The sequence below is a fragment of the Alligator mississippiensis genome, chromosome 4 (genome assembly GCF_030867095.1).
Source record: "Alligator mississippiensis isolate rAllMis1 chromosome 4, rAllMis1, whole genome shotgun sequence".
NCBI lineage: Eukaryota > Metazoa > Chordata > Crocodylia > Alligatoridae > Alligator > Alligator mississippiensis.
The window spans coordinates 88,844,219-88,864,517 of record NC_081827.1 but is presented as its reverse complement, the minus strand read 5'-3'; the positions used below and the strand labels follow the sequence as shown (position 1 = coordinate 88,864,517).

Sequence of the window (20,299 nt, the reverse complement as noted above, 5' to 3'; positions counted from 1 at the left end):
TATTTCTCCTAAGGATTGCTTTTCATCTCTGAACATAGAAACATGGTCACAAGACTGACAGTTCCCATCTCATTCCTGCAGAGGTGCTGAGCTGTAGACCTGAGCAGTGAGGAAGGCACTGTAAGCTGTCATAGTCTGCTTTTAAGATTAACTGGGTTGTTTTCACTGTGACTGCTACCATGCTGGTGGAATTCTGTTGTTTCATACTCATATTTTTCAGATTAAATCATGTTCAGATTAGATTTAGGGTCCTTGCTCTTCGGAGTAACAGAGAAGAAAGAGTATTGGACTAGAAGAACCCTATCACCAGAAAGTTCTTTTGTTGGATTAATTTAATAGAAAGATTTATCCTTACTTACAGACCCAATAAAAAGAGAGAATAAGAAATAGTGTTCTTACCTCTCAAAACTGGTCCACAAAATCAGTGTGTGGAAGAACTGGGTTTGTGTCTGTTTCACTGATGGGGAAACAGAGTGAGACGGTCCTGAGGTTTAATTTGCGTTAATCGAAAAATCCTATTGTTTACATAAATAGCATACTTATTAAATATTCAAGTTAAGACATGTAATTGTTTGCCTATGATCTTTAGAATTTGGGACCATTAGTCTTAAATTAAGCACCTGACCAAGGGTGTTCACTCTCAGCAAAGGAAGGTAGGCGATCACAACAAAAGCATAAACTGTAAGCAGGCTGGAAACAATAAAGCCCCTTTTTTCTGAAAACATTCATTGTTGACAGTCTCAGAGTACTCTCCAGCAGTGACAGGTATAGAACTTACAGGTGAAAATATGCTAATTTTTCAAGTTGCCTGCCTGTGGCTTGGTGGCTTTCTGGTATCCATCTTCATGTAGGTCAAAGATTCTTTCTAGCAGCCTAAAACAGTCAACTTCCCAGCTAGCGATTCCATCTTTTCTTCCATGGAGAGGGTATAAAGTTTTGTAAATACCTGGTCCAAAATCATTTGTTTCCATCGAGGTCTCTTAGCCCCTGCAGGAGAATAAAATCCTTCAACTTCTGGAGTAGGATTTAGTTGTGATGGTCCAAGAAATATCCAAGAGGCAAGGCTTTTTTGTGATACCCGTTACTGGATCAATTGTATAGGTGGGAGAGCTGTTGGACAAGCTTTCAAGGGTATCTGATGCCCAAAAGCTTGTCCAACAGCTCTTCCGACTTTATGGTTGATCCAACCATAAAGTTGCCTCTCTTTGTATTGCATCAGTTGTGGCACGCTTTGGGCTCCAGGATTATAGAGAGAAAAGACCCACTGGATCACCTGTGCTCTTCCCTCCTGTTCTTTCTGGCCTATGCAGCATTGCTCTAGATCTTGTATCCTCTGGTGCTGTGTTTGGTTTTTAATAGCTCTGCTTTGGGGCTTCCACCGCTATTCCAAAGAAACTATTCCACTAGTGGGAAGATCCCACCACAGCACTAAACTATTTCTGGAGCTTCAGCTACATGTTCTGTTATTTGTTTATATCCCCTTGGGTCATGATAAAGAATCTCTCTTCCTTCCTTGTGCTTGGACCCTCCCCACACACGGCATTGGACCAAGTTATACCTTTTTGGGTTTTCTCAAACAGATATTTGGAGCAGGAGTAACCAATAATACATTGACTCCTTTTTAATGTATAATTGACTTGACAGGAGAATGGGAACGAGTCTTAACATGTTACCTAAAGCCCCAGTTTTTTCCTGGAGCAATATCTGCTCTCTGTGGTTGCTTGATCCTCCTTATGTTCCTGAACTCCCCTTGTTTTGTGTAGCAGTTGCTCAGTATCCTTTCATTTATCTCTTCCCGGCAGACTTTGAGATAAGCTGTAGCAAACCCCTCAGTCTTGCTATGGTTTTCCGTGACATACTCCTGATATGAGTGTCCTATATCTGCCTGGTGTATGAGAGGAGGAGAAGAAGAAGAAGAGTTGCATATGGGTTTGCTTGTACTCTATTCAGTCCAGTTCATCCACTGCTCTATCCAGTTTGGTATCCCTTGTCTTGCAGCAACTCATGCTAGAGCATCAGAGCACAGCATGCAAGCTCCATAATGCCCAAGCTTGTGCAATACCATCATACAGGAAGAAATTTCTATCTAGTCTCTGCTTATGTAGCAAGAGAGTATGGATCAATCAGGTGATGGGAGAAAGGAGGTTGTCACTAAAACAAAGGAGAAATGAGCAAACCTGGTTAGTAGGGCTATGTGAAATTTTGCCGACTCTTGTTTCAACACCATTTCGACTCGTTTTGAGCTCGAAACAGTGAAATCGAAATGAAACAAAGGGCTTTGAAACAGCCTTGAAACAAAACGTGGGCAGCTGAAATGTTTTTCAAAAGTTTTGAAATGTTTCGAGTTTCAAAGCTGAAGGTGGGCTTGCCTTCAGGGAAACAAAGTAAGGAGAGGGAGGGAGAGGAGGCGGGGAAAGGACTGCTCTGATATTGACAGTGACTGTTTGGCTGCCTGAGATGCTGCTGGTGCCACTGTGCTGCTTTCTAAGTTATTACCTGTTGTCATTTAAAATGGTGGACCCGGCTGAGGCTGTAGAGGAGGAGGAGACCTCACTGGGGCACACTACCGTGTTGTGTAGAGCCCCCAGCGCCAGTGAGGGTGCACCTTAACACACACAGTCACATGTGTCACAAATTTTGCTTGTCAGTAGCTTGGGTGCAGTTTCCCAGAAACCCCTGCACCTATCTCCTTGAAACCCAGCAGGCTTCATGGCCTCAGCAGGGGCTACCATGCCTGCAGTTTTCACCCGGCTGTGCCGTAACCCACACATGACACGAGATTTGCTTGTCAACAGCTTGAGGTACAGTTTCCCAGAAATCCCTGCACCTATTTCCTTGAAACTTGGCAGATGTGGCCTCAGCAGGGGTACCATCCCTGCTGTTTTCAGTCAAATCTGCCAAAAAGTGATGAAGTTATAGGCATTTTCGTGCTTCCCTATTATAGCCTATGGTCGGAACATTGAAACAGTGAAACAGTTTTGACGAAATGAAACTAAATGAAGCTTGAAACAAAACACTGTCCCAGCGAAACAGAAGTTGAAACTAAACGACTAGCGAGACTAAACGCTGTTTCGCACAGCCCTACTGGCTACAGAGCTGTATCTGTCTCATGGATATTTTTAAGGGCTCCTCCAGAAGTGCAAGCAAAGGTGCAGTGGGGTTTGGTGCATGATCTACACAAGTGTGCTTCCTGCCATGCCATGTGTGTGGCAGGAGGCATGATTGTGGGATCCTTTCACACCTTCTTGCCAGTGCAGGGGGAGCCTGGGATCACGACTGTGATTCTGGGCTCCCTCTAGACCAGCAAGTAGCAAGCTCCCCTGGCTGGGATCCCCCTCAGCTAAGGAGTCAAAGTACATTTGGCCAGGAGGCAGTCTTCACTCTGAGGCTCTCTTAGGTGTCAGATGTCAGCACATCAGCAGCATTGAGGTGGGATGCTGAGGCCCACATCCCCCAGCCCAGTGGGGTGGATGAGACAGGCTGGTGCACCCTCTGTCTATGGTGGCATTGGGGACCCTCCTGGGAGATGGGGAGGAGGACCCAGGTGAGATGAGGAGGGCTTCTTTGTTATTCTCAAGTCCTTCTTTTGTATTCTCCTTCCCTCCTGATGACTCTTGATCCGTGGCTGTCTCTGGTTGGTCTCTCTTGTGTGTTCATCAAACTGTCTACGTAGCTCATCACATGCACTCACACTAATTTGGTCTTTCCGGGTCTTCTCCTAATTTGGTTTGTTCCCCTGAGACCGAGACTCGGGCCCTCCCTCTCTGGAGCCTTGTTAGCTGGTGCCACCTTATCTCATGTTATGGAACAGTATGGTACATGCCCTCTCTTTCCCAGGCTGTATGTGTATCCGTTGGCCTTGTGTTAGACAGCCTGTCTGGTTTGAAGGTTGTGTGAAACTGTTTATATGAGACCCAGGCTTTTTAGAAAGCAGGGACAGATCCAGAGGGAGTGCAGTGGTGAAGCTGCCTGCCATCCCGTTTTGGATTGGACCATATAATGGGAGTATCCAGAGGGGGATTTTTGGCCCTTAGAGGTGGTGAAAATCCTCCTCCCCTCCACTGACCTAGCCCCTCCCTGCCAGCCCTCTTCCTCCCAGCCTCTTCCTATTGCTTTCCTTGCTGTGCCAGGGTTGGGGGAAGCACCAGAGCTGTTCCCATTTGCCACAGCCAGGCTGCAGGTGGGCTGGACTCAGCTGGGACAAGGAAAGCAGCAGTGGGGATGGGCAGGGGGGACCCCCTCTTACCCATGCTTGCTCCCAGGAGATGGGGCAGAAAGGGGGAACTACTCTCCTGCCCTGCTGTTGCTGCTGTCCCCATTCCCAGATGAGCCTAGCACAACCTGGCTGGGGTGAGTAGTAGCAGCTCTGGTGCTTCCCCTGCCTTGCGAACAGTGGGGAAAGCAACAGTGGCATGTAGGAGAAAGGAAGGAGAGGGAGGATTTTAGGGACTTTAAAAAGCCCCTGAAGGCTCCTGAGAGTGCAGGTAGAGGAGGCATCAATGCAGGGAGTCAGGGGTGCAACAACCTTTGGAGAAATCCTTGGATCCACCCCTGGCATGAGGTAATTCCTTGAATCAAAACTACAGGAAAGCTCTTCATAGACATTGAAAATCCATGGTGAAAAGTAAATACTCTAAAAAGTTATTTTCACATAAGTAACCAAAGGCAGGATTTGGTAACCCATCAAAGGGAATTTTCAAGGTTCTCTAGGGGATGTAGCTCCATGCCTTCCACTGATGCTAATCAAAGTTAGGGTGAAACTTGGTAGTTGGAGCTCAACCAAGCTTTTTTCTTGACACTTCTGTTCCTAACAAACCTACCTGGCTTTGTCTTTAGCACATGCTCCAAGTATTTAACCTCAGTGCCTTCTCTGTGACCAGTCTGCAGATCCAGCTCCACATCTTTTAAGATCCAGACAAAATCTGGGAAGCGGGCAGTGATGTGGGACTCTGCCTGTGGAATAACCAGGAGACGGGCACTGCCGCAAATTGCTTAGCGTAGCAACAAAAAGCTATGCAAGCCAGGACAAACAAACACAGGCTGTCAGGAGAATAAGGTAACAATGAAACTCTCATGTAAGCAGCAGTCACATGTCATTCGTATCCCTCCCAATGTAAGCATAGACTCAGCCAGTCACTGACGCTCATTTGGGGGAGTTTGTTTCTGGTTTGTATTCTGCTTCCTGCTCACCAGTCAGGTCCAAACAGCAATGCCTATAATGAGAGGTGAGAGCCCCCATTCTCCAAAAGGCCTGTGGTAGACAGCAAAGGCACAACTGGTAGGAACTGCTCTGAGCCAGTGAAGAATAGCAGCTTATTTTCCTTATAAATAAATAATAATGTCCTAGGTCAAATTAACCTGATCAGGTTCAAATCATTCAGGAACCATATGTGGCCCTGCTACCAGCAAGTATCTTCTGCCCCAGCCTGGGGCTTCAGATGCTTCCAAATCCTTTGGCAGGCATCCTATGTGCAGGACCAAGCCCAGAGGTTTGGGGTTCAGATGCCCCCAAGTTTTGCTTGCCCTTAGCCATATGACTGCAGGAACAAGCTAGGGAGGAGTCTCCCATTTTCATAAAGTTGGCGTGTAGCTAAGATTCTCCTACTGGAAGCTGGCCAGTGGCAAGCTAACTATGAGGCTCTCCTAGGGAGTCCTGTCAGCAAACAGACAAGGATGCATCGTCCACTACACAAGACCATTGGTAAGGTACCTACTTGGTCAGCAAAAAATAGCAGCTATTGTAGATGGGAAAGGCGTCCATGCAGCCAACACCGTGAGATTAGTATGGTAGCTGCCTGGGTGCATGGCTCCAGGGATGAAAGAAGTAGGGTGACCACCCATCCTTAATTGGGTGGGACAGTCCTGAAATGTGAACATCAAGTCCCAGTCTCAAGCTGGATGACCCTGGGACAGCATTTGTCCTGGATGCGCAGCACTGTGCAGGGATCTGGGTTTTCTGTTCACCACGGAAAAACAGAAAAACGCAGGAAACAGTGGGTTTCCCCTTGCAAGCTGGCAGAGTTCCAGTCTGCAAGGGGCTGCTTGGGGCTGTGGGAAGCAGGATGCACGGGGTGCCATGTGTATGTGCACGCACGCACATGTACGTTGCCAGGCATACAGCCAGGCAGGGTGGAGAGCAGCTCCCTGCAGGTTAAGTCTATGGGGAAGAAGGGGGCAGAGTGGGGTGGGGGAGGCAGACTGAGGCATGCATGGGGAGGGAGGGAGGGAGTGAGGCTAGGGGCGCTGCCCAGCCAGGGGTGGTACATGGGACCTGCAGCCAGGGAGGGAATGTATGGCTGCGGGCCCCAGCTGGGGGAGTGGGACAGAGCCACAGGTGGCTCATTTAGGGAATGGCTCCCCGCTACTGCACGCACTCCTGGGCAGGGGGGCACAGGGTGTGCAAATTTGTGCATGGGGTGGGGAGCAGATGCAGGCTGCCTGCCCTGCTGTCCCTCCCAGGGGCAAATTTGAGCTCCCTGCCGCACTGACAGCAAGGCACAGCCTGCCTGCTCAGCAGCAGCAGGGGCAGCGGTGGTGATGCAGAATTGTGCCCCTTGCTGCTGCTGGGTGGCCAGGAGGCACCTTGCTATGGCAGCGTGGCTGGCATAGGGCTCGGGGGGAGGGCAGCAGGGTGGGGAGCCCTGAGCTTGCAGCAGACAGCCAACATCCATCACCACCCTCACCCTCCAAGCTCTGCTAGGCTCTGTTCTAGCCATGCCGCTGAAGAGGGGGAAGGCAAGGGGGAAGGTGAGCATGTGTCCCACCTTTCCATTTTGAAAAGGTAGTCACCCTAGAGATGCCTATACCTGGCAGGTTTAACCCCTTGGCTGCACCAGAGCAGTGATGTCTCCCATGGCGGAAGCTGATAAGGGGACTCCTGTTCCCACTCCCTGCAGCTGGAGCTTCCCTGCCCCTGCCACCATTCTAGTGCTCCTCCACCCCCAGTCAGTGCCTGGGGCTTGTGCCTCTTTCACCCAAGCCTAGTTATGCTACTGGTAGACAGGAACCATACACTGAAAGAGACTTCTCCAGTCCCCTGCATTTGTTGGCAGCCAGTTGTCCGGAGTCCTAGAAACTGCCCCTCGCACACATCACAACCACAAGGTGCTTTATAAACAAAACCAAAAACACTGTATGGCCCAGCACATATGAAAGATGGGGGAGGTGACAATGTCCTTCTCCTTCAAGGGTAGAGAAATATTTGGTTCAGAGGATTCTAGGTTGAGGACCATGGCTCATGCTATGCAAGTAGTCAAAAATCCCTTCAGTCCTTGCTATCCTGGAACCTACTGGATGCTACGCGTGTGACTTGATCCCAGTCCTAGTGTGGAAACCTGATCTGGCTTAAAATATATTGAAGAATGGTTTAGTGCAGGGGTTTTCAACCTTTTTTGGTTGGTGTACCCCCAGTGGCTGGTTGAGAAGCAGGGAGTCCCCCAACTGGTTGATGAGCGGGGATGGGGAGGGTACCCCTGGTTGACAACCCCTAGTTGACAACCCCTGGTTTAATGGAAATACTGTAATTTGTGCTAGATGCATAAAATGCAAATCACATGACCTTATGCCACATTCTCCCCTTCTCTTCTATTTAAATTACATTGGACAGAGATAGACGGCCTCTCTCACATCTGCCTTACCTATTTAAAGAGCTGTGTTCCATGTGGATGATGCTGCTGGAGATCAGATAGAGCAGCACAGTAGAGGGGCTTGCCAGGAGATACAAGGCTGCAAAACACAGACTTTGGTTTTGTTAGAAGTGGGAAGTTTGAGGAACAGAGCCCAAGCCAACATCAAATTGCATGCTCACCTTCATACAGGAGTATGCAGGCAGATGTGATCCATCAGGGAAATCATAAGAGACTGTGCTGGCATTGGCATACAAAACATTTTGCTCCCTCCTTCTCTTTAGTTTTGGTTTCAATGGGAGAGTCTTATAATAGTCATTTCTAAGCCATGAACAGAAAACCCTTTCCACAGAAGACTGAGTCCAGAAGTCCCTTGTGAGAAAGAGGGATGCTTCTCACCTTTTCTTCAGAACTTTGATCACAGTATCCTGGCCCTGAAATTAACTTAGTCTTCACAGAGTTAGACTTGAGAAATCTTTTCTGGCCCCCAAATAGAAATGAATTGGAATAATAATAATTTGGTTCTTCCTCAGCGTGGTAATTTAGGGACTCTGTCTCCATACACTTTATGGATTTAGTTCACTACTGGGAATTCTTTGTCTGCATCAGACTGCAGACTCCAGTTTGAATATGGTTGAGTGCCTGCTCTGTTCTCTTTTTTACCTCCAATGAAATTCTAAAGAGGGCTGACATAAGGCTGACAATACAGAGTTATTCCTCTGAACAGCCGCTGTTCCTGTGGAAGCACCTTGAGACAGTGGGATGGCTGAAAAATGCGGACAATGAAGGGTTTTCTGGGTTTTTTTTCCTACTTTTCTAGTAGGAGGAAGTGGAGAGTGAAAAATCTCCAAACAAGGCAATAGTAAAACCAGTGATGCAGGGGTTTTGAAAGGGCTTGCCAAAGTAACAAAGGATCTGAATGTTAGGGGGGTGGGGAATAAGAAAATGTAAACATGAAGTGGGGACTGGAGAGGTATGTTTTCCTCAGTTTCATAGTTGTTAGGGGCTGGAAGGGACATTACAGATCATCGGGTCTAGCCCCCACTCCACTTGGGCTGGAAAGACTGCTGAGATCAGATGACAATCTCTCTCTTTCTGCAGGACCAGGTGAGGTCTAAAGGAAGTGACTGGAGCAAACAAAGACAGACTCCATGATTTGCCAGAAAAGTTGCAATAAAAGGATATTTTAGTACTCGTATCTATTTGTCCTTTGCCTCTTTGCTGGTTATGTAATTAATGTGTTGATTTTCATGTAGCAACCTTTGAGGGACCTAATTCTCTACCTTTCAACTGTTTTTCTTTTTCTCTTCGTAGTTACCAGGAGAGGATAACAAATCCTTTAAATCTTTGGGTGACCATTTCTGCAAGAAAGCCCCAGAAGAATTAGCAAAAGATCACTTCATAATAAAATATCCAGGATTTTTTAAATATGCTGAAGCTGAAATGATCCATAGTTCATCCATTTTGTTCAGGTTTGGTTGTTCTAAATTAGACACCACCATAACACGAGTAAAGTAGTTCCATTCTGGCGGGTTGATTCCCAAGTCAAAGAACCTGCAATCTAAATGGGAAAGATGGGCACAGGATGAGGAAAGAAGTGAAACTTTTTGGTGGGTGAGTTAGCTGGGAGGGATGAACTAACTGGAAAGAAAAGGGAGAGAGGATGAGGGGAAAGAAAAGGGGAAGAGAGGCAATCATGGAAGGAAACTGAGATGAGATGGTGAGGAAGGAGGAAGAAAATGTGTTGACAAGCTGTTGCTCCAACATAGAGAAGGGCAATCAGTGGAGATGTCTATATGAGATGCTAAAAGCACAGTAGACTAATTCTAATGAGTAATAGAGTGTCGTGGCAAAAGCTGTGCTAATGCGCAGTAGAATTAGTCTACTGTGCATTAGTGGTGCATAAGATGCGCTGATGCTACTGCAGAGTAGCACCATTTATGACACAGTACTTGTAATAACAGGTACTAAATTAATGCGCTATAATTACAGTGCATTACTGTGTGTGTAGATGTGCCCACTGAGTCTGAGGTCCCTACTGTGGCTGCTTCAGTAGCTCCTGCTAGCTGGTGTAGCAGAGCCCCTTTTTCTCTTGCCTGCAGTTGCTCTCCCCTCCTTGGATATGTTTTTCCTCTTCTACCTTTTCTTTCTTTCTCTTTCTTTCACTTTAAGATAAGGAATTGTGTTTTGAAATTTATGTGTGCATTTTGTATCTCCCCTTGTGTTTTGGTATTTTTATCTATTTATGTGCCATGGCATTACTTTTGTAGCTTATATTTTATACTCCTCACCTTTCAACTAAATGTGTTTAGTTTCATAAGTAAGTTATACATTGTAACAATGTTAAGGGCAGGAATCAAACTGCCCTTCTCTGTATCAGGCTGGCCCCTGAAAGAGCAAGTGAATCAGTGATTGAATGTGTAACATGGTAGCAGGCAGCAATTAACACCTAAGAAAACTGCAGATCAACCAAGGGAAGAACTCAATAGAAGACAATGTAACAACCGGGAAATCTCTAAACCTCACTGATCAAGGGCTAGAAGCCCTGGCCTGAGTTAATCAATGCCGGAGACCAACTTTTGGGCTGAATATGTCCAAATCGACCGCTCCCAGAGCCCTATTCAAAATTTATCAACAAATTCCCAAACCTGCACGTACGTGCGGACGACGCCTGGGGCTGACAGATGCCATCCAGTAGCCACCGAGGGGGGAAGTCCCACAAGGGTCAATGACCCCTGGATTGGGCAAACCTGAAAACTGGGGAGTCACCAAAGTCTGCCAAGGACAGATAAAAGGCAGTGAAAAGTGATCCTCAGTGGCGCCCTCTTGATCTCCAACTCGACCAGACCTGTCCAGCCAGAAGGACCAGCCAGTGACCCCCTTCTGTAGGATAACACCACGCTGAAAGAAGCCTCGACTGGCCATCGACGGCAGACTCCAGCACTTGTAGGATAGGTATACCTGACTCTTGTAGCTTGCTGCTGTGTGTGTGTGTGGGGGGGGGGGACAAGCCCCAAGGGTTATGATTTCACTCATTACAGTGTTTCAATCTGCCTAATAAACCAGAATTTTAAGGATCCCGAGCTGGACATTTGTATCCAACACTGGAGTCTCCTGCAGCTTCCTTCCTGCGTGTTGTATTATTCTAAACAGACCATCTATTGATGCATTATTGTTTAACATAATTTGGTTGAAGGCCAGGTGTGAATTTTAAAGCACAGTTAACTATTCCTGTACAACATGGATGAAGCCAAGCAGGACTAAAGCATTCTTATACTGGAATAAGTGTCCACATATGGAGTTATTGAAGATTGGTTATTTTACAATAGCTTTTCCTGGATGGGCAGACAGGCCTTAATCATCCTTAATAAAACATTTTGAGCTATTTGGATGAGAACTTTGGATGTTAATGGGTATTTTATTTATTTAGATTTATAACTATATAAAATGGTGTATTTTTCTCCAGCCACTGGCATCTCTCTCCTCACATAGCTTTGCTGTCCTGTCTGTTCCTTCAACAGTTTTGCCACTGTCAGATTAGGACCCCTTCCCCCTGCCACATCTAGAACAGCATTTCTGGCTCCATAACTCTCTTCAAACCTCAGCTGAAAACATGTTTCTTTTCATTGTTTAAATTACTTGATTTCTCTTTCCCTTTGCTTCTAGGTAACTCTGCTAGCTGCTGTCATTTGTATGGAAGGTGCTAATAGTTAGATAAAGGAGCATTGCGGGGTTATTGCATGGAAATGACTTGACATTATCACGTAATGGGATCCTTATTGCTGTTAAACTGTAACAGCAAATTGGATAATTCTACGTCAACCACAGGCATTAATTGAAGCGGACCTTTTCTGTGACCAACACTAGGTATGTAGACAGTCGGGTCTGCCCACCAACAAATGGGCCATGTGGCCTGGGGATCAAGGTGAAAAGCTAGTCCTTTAATGAGAGAGGTGCTTCTGTAACTCCATCCATTTTGGCAGGAGGAAGAACCTCAGCTTCAGGACAGAAAAGAAGCAAATGTCACAGAGAAGAATCTGGACCTTTTTTTCTACCTTGTCATTTGGACTCGGGCTTTTTGGACTTCAAGGCACTCAGCAAAGTAGGGCAAGTCAGTTGAGACTGATTAGCAAAGATAGTAATAGATCCTCATCTCTTCTCTGCTTTGCAAAGGTGTTCATCCCCTTATGTAAGGGACTCTGCAGGCAGTGTACAGCTGATGGGTACCCCTGAACTTTCACTATGCATTTTCTACTTCAGGAACAGCTTTGTATGTTTTGAAAAGTATTTTATCTAACCAAGGGCATAGAGTAGGTTGTTTAGGCTGGGGGAGATCGCTTGTTGCTTAGTTGCTTAATTGCTGGCCTTGCTAGAAGGAAAGCTGTATCAACAGAGTCCGGAGCTGGAAGGGGGGTTACTTGCTGGGCTTGCTATACATTTCATCACATCAGCAAGTTTAACCTGTTACGTAGCTATATAAGGCAGACGCCCACTGAGGTGTGTGTGCTTGCTTTGCGAACGATTGCCAAGCACCACTTCCTGCGCAGAAATAAAGATTAAGTTGGATCCTTCAACCCTGTGTGTTTATTGGCACAAGCGCACCGGGCATGAACTCACCGTTGTTTGGAGACAACAATTTCTGGCGACCCAGATGGGACCCTAGCTGACTGCCTTGCCCGGTCCACCTCTTCGGCTCTGGCAACAACTGTGGATGGCGCGAGGGACAGGCGCCACCGACCTTATTCGTCGGAGGTCTGACCTGGTCATTCGTCCTGGTTGCCTGATGGAGTCGGGGAGGGGCACAATGGCGCAACGCTCGAAGGACCAACTTAATCAGGTGGGGCGAGGGAGGTTTCAACGGACTGGTGAGTACTTCTTTCCATATTTTGGGCAGGTTGGGAAAGAGACGGCTTTGAAAGTTCTGACCGTATAGATGCCCTAGGCGAGTGAGATCGGGTGGCAGCCCCGTGAACTCCCTTTAATCAGTTTGGTTCTGAGGCTGAGCGGCGGTCGCTGTCCGGTAGTTGGATAATGGGAAGTAACCAGTCTAAGATTCCACCCTGCAGTCCCTTGGGATGCATTTTGAAAAATTGGCCAAAGTTTGGAAGTGCCCTATGACAAAACAACAGATGATTCAGTATTGCAATACATGTTGGCCACAGTACCAACTTGCAGATGGTGCAGCCTGGCTGGAGAATGGGACTTTGGATTATAACACAATCTTGCAGTTACAGTTGTTTTGTAGGCGCCAAGGGAAGTGGGATGAGATGCTTTATGTAGAGGTATATATGACTTTGTATGGGGATGGGGTTACGCAGAAGCTGTGTGGGATATTTAGGGGAAGTGGGGTAATGGCTTTACGGGGGTTCACCACAGTATGTCCAAAGGAGCCAGAGGAGGAAGATGTGCAGTTGCTAATTGCTCCCACGGCTCCCCCGTCTCATCCTGTGAGCCATGCGTCACCACAGGGGACTTTCACTGCACCTGTAACGGCTTGTCAGGGACTCCCAGCTGGCTCGTCCAGTCTGTCGTCCCCCACCTCCCCTGACAGCCTTGGGTTGCCATCCCCGGGTCCGGCGGATGCGGATGGTAGCAATCTGGTGGTAGAGGGGACTGTAGGAGATAGGGCGTTTAGCCCTGTGGCGAGTCGCTTACGATCGGGGCCCAACCAGTAGTTCAGGCCACTTTACCAACAAGCAGTGGGTCCTGAGGGTGAACCGGTTTTTGTCCATGTGCCATTCAGCACAGCAGACTTGATAAATTGAAAACAGTCTGTGGGCCAATATCACCAGAATCCGGAGGCAATGGCACGGTTGTTCTCTACTATTTTCCTCACCCACCAACCAAACTGGATAGATATTCAGACCTTACTGGCCGCTCTTCTGACTCCAGAAGAAAAAAGGTTGGTCTTAGAGAAAGCACGCACGATAGCACAGCAGCGTCACCCAGCCAGTGAGGTAGATGAACTTTGCCCTAAGGAAAATCAAGACTGGGATCCCAACACCCGAGGGGGCCGGAGGGAGTTAGAGCTGTATCAGGAGTTTGTGCTGGCTGCTCTCCGGGAGGCTATCCCCAAGCAGAAAAAATTTTCTAAATTGTACGAAGTGTAGCAGGGTCCGGAGGAGGATCCATCCAGTTTTTATAAGAGGTTATGTGAGGCAGCCAGACAGTGGACGGATTTAGATCTGGAGCTGCCAGAAAATGCCAAGATGTTTAACACACTGTTTATAGGACAGTCAGCCCCAGATATTAGAAAAAACTACAGAAGACTGAAGGAGCAGCTGGAATGAGCATCAGCCAAATGATTGAGATTGCTTATAAAGTATACTCCAACAGAGATCAGGTTAAGGAGAAAAAGGAAGATAAAAGAATAAAGGCATAGGCGTCATTATAAGCATCGTTGTTGGCAGTGGCAATTGTAGATCAGAGGAGTCGGGGACGAGGCAGGGGAAGTAGAGGGCATAGAGGAGGCGTGGGCTATGCTCCGGGAGGCTACGGCCAGGGTACCAGGCTGGGACCTAATCAGTGTGCTATTTGCAAGCAGGAAGGGCATTGGAAAAATGAGTGCCCCAAGAGGGAGAAGAAGAGACGAGAGGAGGAAGAAAGATTGTTGATGTTGGATGGTTCTGACCAGGAGCGACGGGGACCGGGGGCTAACACTGAAGTAATCTCTGTCTCCCCCAATGAGCCCCTGGTTAAAATGCAAGTAGGGGGAGAACTTATTGACTTTCTAGTAGATAGTAGAGCCACGTATTCAGTTGTAACCAATTTTAAAGGACCCTTATCAAAAACCAAGATCCCCCAGTGGATGTATCATCCTTTGGTGCCACCCATGGAATGCAAATTGGGAGGAAAGAAAGTGTCTCATCAATTCCTGTATATGTCTGAGTGCCCTATACCTTTGTTTGGGAGGGATTTGCTGTGCAAATTGCAGGCCCAATTGATCTTTTCAGAGGGGAAAATTACTATGAAGATACCAACTGAGGAAGCCTAGAAGGCTCAGGTATGTCTCCTATTGCAGGAGGGGGAGGAAGGGAGAATCCCCCCCCGAAGTAGAAGACACTGTAGTACCATGAGTATGGGTGGGAGAGAAGCCAGAAAGAGCCAAACTGGCCACCCCTGTAAGCATTGATTTAAAGCCGGGAATTACCCCGCCCAGGGTGCCACAGTATCAATTGAAAATAGAAGCTTGGAAAGGCCTGGAACCATTAATAAAGAGATTCCTTAAATATGGTTTACTTCGGGAGTGTCAATCATCAACTTTATGTAATGCTGGTAAAGGAATCTAAGAAACTTATTTTAAGACAACCAATGACTGTGTATACCCCACATTCAGTGCTGATGGTGATGAATGCAAAGGGGGGAACCTGGCTTTCCCCTGGACGAATGGCTAAGTACCAGGCGACTCTCCTGGATCAAGGAGATATCCAGTTGCACACCTCTAGTACCCTGAACCCAGTTACGTTGATGCCATTGGAACAAGATGAAGGATTACAGCATGATTGCATTGAAACTATTGAGAGTGTGTATGCTAGCCGGCCAGATCTTAAATATGCTCCACTACCTAATGCAGACCTTGAATTCATCTACACAGATGAAAGCAGCTTCATGGACAATGGAACCCGAAAGGCAGGATACGCCGTGGTTACATCATGGGATACCGTGGAAGCAAACGCCTTGCCTCCAAATACCTCTGCACAGAGAGCTGAGCTTATTGTGCTGACCCGAGCTCTCCATTTGGCAAAAGGAAAGATAGCCACTATATACACGGATTCGAAGTACGCCTTTGGAGTCTTACACGCCCACGGAGCTATATGGAAAGAGAGAGGACTCTTAACGGCAAGTAAAAGCCCAGTAAAGCATGGAACAGAGATCCTGAAATTACTTGAAGCCGTGATGGAACCACTAGAGGTAGCTGTGGTGCACTGTAAGGCCCATCAAAAGGGAGATGCTGACGTTATTAAAGGAAATCGACGAGCAGATGCTGCGGCGAAGAAGGCAGCTAGAGGACAAGTTCAAGAGACTCAAATGTTGGCATTGATGCCTCAGGTAGTGTTACCTGAGGAACCTCCCAAATATACTGAAAAAGAGAACCAACTCGCAGAGAAATTGGGAAGCAAAGAACAACAAGATGGATGGTGGGTTTTGCCTGAGGGACAAGTCCTGATGCCAAAACTGATTCTTAGTAAAGTGCTCCAAGAGTACCACCAGAGCACCCATATGGGAGCTGACGCCATGACCCAAGGTCTCCAAAGAATTGTAGTGGGACCTAAGATGAGAAAAACAGCAGAACAAATAGTGCGTAGATGCCCTGTCTGTTGTGCCAACAATCCTAAGATTTCCCCCAAACCTCTGCCAGGAGCCAGGAAGGCAAGGACTATTAGCAGGAGAATGTTGGCAGATTAGATTTCTCTGAAGTTCCCAGAAAGGGACACTACAAATACCTGTTAGTGCTCGTGGACACTCTGACTGGATGGACTGAGGCCTTCCCGTGCCGAACCAACCAAGCGAAAGAAGTGGTCCGGGTGATGCTAAAAGAAATGATTCCACGATTCGGAATCCCAGAGGGATTAGCCTCGGATCGAGGGCCACACTTTGTGTCGGAGGTGTCCCAGGCAGTTTCCCGGGCTCTGGGGATACAATGGGACCTTCACACAGCATGGAGACCGCAGTCAAGTGGACAGGTGGAACGAATGAATCGGACTCTAAAAAGACAGCTGGCTAAACTTTGCCAGGAAACTCAGCTGAAATGGCCTGAAACTCTGCCTCTTGCCTTGCTTAGAGTGCGCATAGCCCCTAGAGCTAAATTGGGAGTTAGTCCATTTGAATTAATGTATGGCAAGCCATATCCTAAGAATCCAGTGGTGACGCATGGGAGTCAAATGCATGTAAAAGGGGAAGGTTGGGTAAAAGATTATTTGTATTCTTTGTCTGCTGTATTGTCTTCTCTCCACAGGTATGTCCAGGAACGACTTCCACTCCCTCTAGATACACCAGTCCACAAGTTCCAGATCGGAAACAAGGTACTGGTCCGGACGTGGAAAGACGAGCCGCTTCAGCCCAGGTGGAAGGGACCGTATCCTGTGATTCTTACTACTCATGCTGCAGTGAAGGTTCAGGGGGTAAAACCGTGGATACACGACACTCGGGTGAAGGCCGCACCAGAAGTACCACCTGCAGGAGAAGTTGCTGAGAGTGTCGCACCGGAAGCCGACACAAACGGACACCGTTGGACAGCAGAACCAGTAGAAGGACTTAAATTTCTGTTTAAACGTCAACCATGTGGAAAGTAGTTCTTTGCATAGGTGTAATGTTTCTAGAGTCTAAGGGGTTGGTGCATCAAAGGTTCGAGAAGAGTCAAAATGTGTGGGTTCATTTGGCAAAGGACATATTAAATGTCACTCATTTTTGTTTGGCAGGTGGAATATCAGTTGATGATATTTTCACGTCATGCCTTATAGGGGTGCCCACTCCAATGGAAGCACTCCAGAATCAGACTTGGTTCACATCTGGGGGAATAGGAGGTCCAATCAATTACACTAACAACTCCATGTGGGGAACCATTACCACAGAAAGAAACGCTAGTACCTTTGAAATAGATTTGTTGACAGTCACCTCCCCTGGTAACACCAGCTGTGCCAATTTTGTGAACTGTACCCAAGCTTGCAAAAGCCTAACCAAAGAAATGAAAATTTTCAATTGCTCAGACATGACTAACGTATCTTGCAACTACGTTCATGTTATATTACCCCGGGGGTGGTTCCTCCTTTGTGGGAAGACTGCCTATTCATATATCCCAGCCAATGCCACAGGAGGCCCTTGTGCTCTAGGCCAGTTGACTGTCTGGCTACCAGGTATGCCTAAGATCTCTAGTAAGCATCACCGGAGAGGTTCGAAGGTGCTAGATAAATCCTGTGATAGTGACATAAACCTCCTGAGTGAGGCCGAGGTAGTGTCCTTAGCAGTTTTCCTAGTAGGGGTGCCAGGCCTAGTAGTGGATGCTGAGAGGCAGCTTGGTAAGGTGGCCTGTGCCCTGGCAAAGGGCCTAAATACAACTTCACAGGCCCTAGCTGCCCTCAATATTGAAATAAAAGAACTAAGAAGAGCTACTCTACAAAATAGAGCAGCCATAGATTACCTGTTGTTGAGGCATAACCACGGATGTGAAGAGTTCGAGGGAATGTGGTGTTTTAATTTGACAGATAACTCCGAGTTGATAGTGTCAAAAGTGCAGAAGTTAAAAAAAAAAAAGTTCTGTCCCATATTAAGCAAGGGGAAGGGTTTGACTTCTCATGGCTTACTTCTTGGCTTCCTAATTTTTCATGGCTTAAGCAAATTTTCCTATTAATTGTGGCAAGTATGTGTATTTTCTTGATGATCTGTTGTGGGATACAGTGTGCACCAATGTGTTGTGAGATACTCAAGAAATCAATTTCTTCCCCAGTTCACCGCGTGATGTTTGTAAAATCATCAGTTACAAACCCGATCCAAAACAATCGGGAGGAAGCAAAAAGATTTCTGGAGATGAGAAAGATAGTCGAGAACTATGGGCCTTTTCCATAAGGGCCATAGTCTCGAAGTGGGGATTTGATGGGTACCCCTGAACTTTCACTATGCATTTTCTACTTTGGGAACAGCTTTGTATGTTTTGAAAAGTATTTTATCTAACCAAGGGCATAGAGTAGGTTGTTTAGGCTGGGGGAGATCGCTTGTTGCTTAGTTGCTTAATTGCTGGCCTTGCTAGAAGGAAAGCTGTATCAACAGAGTCCGGAGCTGGAAGGGGGGTTACTTGCTGGGCTTGCTATACATTTCATCACATCAGCAAGTTTAACCTGTTACGTAGCTATATAAGGCAGACGCCCACTGAGGTGTGTGTGCTTGCTTTGCGAACGATTGCCAAGCACCACTTTCTGCGCAGAAATAAAGATTAAGTTGGATCCTTCAACCCTGTGTGTTTATTGGCACAAGCGCACCGGGCACGAACTCACCATTGTTTGGAGACAACACAGCCACAGTAGCCAGCTCTAGTAGCCCTCCAGCTTCTCCTCTTTGTCTCTGAGCAGGAGGTATGCTTGGGCATGTATTAGGAGTCTTGCCTGAGTGCATTGTACACCAGTGATCCCAGGCTACTCAATCAGCTTGTCCCCATAAGGGACAAAACGATTCGCTATATTTTAGGAGCAGTACAGACCTGCCTATCTAGCCTTGTTTGCATTTGAACCTGGAAGTCAATTTCTGCCTTATCTGAGGAGTTGTTTGTAAGGCTGAGCCTTTGACTCAAACATCTGGCAAGAGTCTCAAGGTAGCTAGGTGGCTTCCTTTCTTGGATAAGTGGAAAGTGTTTCTCCTTATACAGCTCCTCCCTTTTACTCCTTCTGACAGATTGTGCCATGTATGTGGAGGAAGAAGTGAGTAGCTCTCTGATCAAGAATGGGGAGAAAGGAAAACTAACAGCCAGACTAGCTGCCCTAGAGATTGAGCTCCATGAAGAGGCCGCTGGTGGTGGTAGCAGTTTTGATACAGAGTAAAAAACAAAAAAAAGAACAATACAAACAATTCTATATTTACCAATCCTAGGGCTGTCATCAGAGTCAAAGTACATCTCGTTAGGATGCAGGCTTCACTCTGAGGCTCTCACTCTTAAGTGTCAGCAGTCTGGAGGTGGGATGCCGAGGCCTACAGCCCCCCTCCAGTGGGGTGCATGAGATGGGCTATCAGTGTACCCTTGGTCCATGGTGGCCTTGGGGACCCTTCCTGGGAGGACAGAGATGGGAACCCCTCTCAGGGAGCAAAACAAGGAGGGACCCTTTTTTAATCTCAAGTCTCTGCTTTTATATTTTCCTTCCCCCTTGATGACTCTTCATCTGTGGCTATCTCTGTTTAGTTGTCTCTGTGGTCACACATCCATGTAGCCTTCTGAGCCTTCTCCTAGTTTGGCTGGTTCACCCAAAACCGGGACTTAGGCCCCCTTGCTTTCAGGGGCCTTGTTGCTGGTGGCACTTAAGCTTTTGTTATGGGACAGTATGGTACATACTTCCTTTGCTTCCCAGGCTGTTTCCTAGACTGTGTCCTTGTTGTGTTAGACAACCCGTCTGCCTTGAAGGATCTTGCGTTATGGTACACCCCCCTTTATTCTCAGGCTGTGTCCATCCATTGGCCTTGTTGTGCTAGGCAGCCCAGCTACTTCCAGGGCCATGACAAGCTGTGTGCCTGTCCCAAGCTCTTTAGAAATCAAATTAACCCCTGCTGCCCATCTTGACACTTTATAATACATATATCTATACCTATAAACCAATTCCTAAAAAACAGACCTTTAAATATCATTTCTAAGCCAACAACACTAGACCTCTAAATTACTACTTTGACCAGTGTTCTTTAATGAAAAAAGCAGTATTGGCAGCCCTTTTTCAGATTTAAATTTATCTGTCTGCAGAATAGATAGAGGATGGGTGGTGGAAATGAAGGATTTCCCCAGGCACCTTATGCCAGTCTGGGAGACCATCTCTGCAAGTCTGGGAGGGGGTTCAGGAACATAGCTTTTCTTCCTGTGGTTGCCAAAAGGGGAGATGGTCATTACCAATTGTGGCAGTACCTGTGAATATGAGTTTCATTTTGGTAAAATAGGCAGATGTCTTGCTGGAAGCTGGTGTGAAAACACCAATTTATTGTCGCAT

At 46.9% G+C, this 20,299-nt stretch overlaps 1 protein-coding gene and 1 long non-coding RNA gene across 2 annotated transcripts; one reads left to right on the top strand and one right to left on the bottom strand.

The window, feature by feature from the left end:
- Positions 1-715: 715 nt before the first annotated feature.
- On the bottom strand, positions 716-7,739 carry LOC109281512 (uncharacterized). The gene is made up of 3 exons (XR_009461659.1): positions 7,638-7,739; positions 4,821-4,953; positions 716-987 (listed from the first exon to the last, which is right to left on the bottom strand). It is a non-coding gene; the product is annotated as an uncharacterized LOC109281512 (long non-coding RNA).
- Positions 6,447-18,570, top strand: LOC132250063 (uncharacterized). Its single transcript, XM_059726225.1, has 2 exons — positions 6,447-8,732; positions 16,582-18,570. The coding sequence occupies exon 2, from the start codon at positions 16,906-16,908 to the stop codon at positions 17,971-17,973; it is 1,068 nt and encodes a 355-aa protein (XP_059582208.1). The 5' UTR covers positions 6,447-8,732; positions 16,582-16,905; the 3' UTR covers positions 17,974-18,570.
- Positions 18,571-20,299: the final 1,729 nt, after the last annotated feature.

Excerpts from the sequence above, each read along its gene's own strand:
- LOC132250063 (XM_059726225.1), top strand. The coding sequence starts at position 16,906 with ATGTGGAAAGTAGTTCTTTGCATAGGTGTAATGTTTCTAGAGTCTAAG.